This window comes from Pocillopora damicornis, chromosome 4 (assembly GCF_964200805.1).
Source record: "Pocillopora damicornis chromosome 4, jaPocDami1.2, whole genome shotgun sequence".
Lineage (NCBI taxonomy): Eukaryota > Metazoa > Cnidaria > Anthozoa > Scleractinia > Pocilloporidae > Pocillopora > Pocillopora damicornis.
The window spans coordinates 26,880,570-26,882,174 of record NC_142673.1 but is presented as its reverse complement, the minus strand read 5'-3'; the positions used below and the strand labels follow the sequence as shown (position 1 = coordinate 26,882,174).

At 42.6% G+C, this 1,605-nt stretch overlaps 1 protein-coding gene across 1 annotated transcript; it reads left to right on the top strand.

Annotated features, from left to right (window-relative positions):
* Nucleotides 1-556: 556 nt before the first annotated feature.
* On the top strand, nt 557-1,405 carry LOC149047461 (uncharacterized). The gene has a single exon (XM_089204268.1). The coding sequence runs from the start codon at nt 557-559 to the stop codon at nt 1,403-1,405; it is 849 nt and encodes a 282-aa protein (XP_089060394.1).
* Nucleotides 1,406-1,605: the final 200 nt, after the last annotated feature.

The window sequence follows — 1,605 nt, the reverse complement described above, 5'->3', positions numbered from 1 at the left end:
CATACTTGCCAAAAGTATCAAAAACGCGCCCAAGAGGTTACAACGCATAATGCTACGACTGCAAAAGTACCGCCTGAACATTGTGTACAAAAAGGGAACTCAGATGTACATAAGTGATCATCTGTCAAGATCTGCCCTCCCAAACGGGCGAACGCTAAAGGAAATAAATGATTATGAAGTCTTTACAATTCGCGCAGAAGAACTTCTCATGAAAGAGATCGAAGGAACAGATCCAAATATCTCTCATAACATGACAGATGCAACCCTTCAGAAAGTAGCAACAGCGACCTCAAAAGATGGAAATTTCATGACTTAAGCTGAAATTATAGCTAATGGATGACCTGAGGACAAGACGCAAGTACCGCCCAGTGTCCGAGACTATCAGCCTAGAGAAACCATGCAGAGCCAGCCTATTCCAAAGAGAAGATGGCAAATAGTCAGTACTGATCTTTTCAATGTGAAGAAAGATGTCTAATTGGTAGTTGTGGATAATCTCACAAAATACTGGGACTTAGAGCTACTGAATGATACTGATGCTGAGTCCACAATCTTACAGATGAAGAAGATTTTCGCACGGCAGGGAGTCCCTGTGGTGGTTATATCAGACAATGGTCCTCAATATGCTAGCAAGGAATTTAAGGAGTTTTCAGAGAGTTGGAACTTTCATCACTATACCTCTTCACCACACCATCCAAAAGGAAACGGTACGGCGGAAGCTGCAGTCAAACAAGCTAAGAGGATACTCAAGATGAGTCACGACCCCTGGATGGCTATTTTGGAACAAAGGAATACACCTGACGAGTTGGCATCACCAAATGAGAAATTTAATTCCAGAAGAACAAGAACAGTTATACCTGTGAAATCAGAGTTGCTTGAACCCCACGTAATACCAACCTCAAGCATCATACGAGCTTCAGTCAAGAAGAAGCAACAGAACAAGAGGTATCATGATAAGAGAGCAAAGCTGCTACCCCCTCTTGTTGTAGGAGATAGTATTCACGCCAAGATCAGGCCTCAGTCGTCGCCCCTGTGGACACAAGGCCGTGTGGTCAGAAGAGAATCTGACAGATCCTACATAGTGAAGGCCGATGGCCGTGAGTACAGAAGGAATCGGTGTCACATCAGGAAAACTAGAGAAATGACAACGCCCAAAGTCGTTGTTACAAACCCTTATTTAGACTCTCCTGTGAGCCCACCCACACAGTCAGATGCAGCCTTGCCAACTGCCCCACAGCCGAAGTTCATAGAATTACTTGTAGTCAACAATGAAACAGGACAAATGCAGTTGAGTGACATAAAAAATGAGTCAAAATCAGAACCTGTACCGATTCGACAAGGCGTAACAAGATCACAGAGACAAGTCAAGCCAAACTCAAAGTATAAAGACTTCGTTCTGTTTAAATAACCTTAGAGACATTCAATAGACTGCAATAGGCAATGTGATGTCTAGTGATCTCCTTCATGAATTGTTTCGTCAGTCTTTGTAAAGAAGAGAGGATGTAGTGTGACCTTCAAGAATGTTCTAGAAGTAGCTATGTCATGCTGAGTCATCCTCGAATCAATATATAAATAGAACCTGTTGTAATGTTACGGAACGTTCTAGAT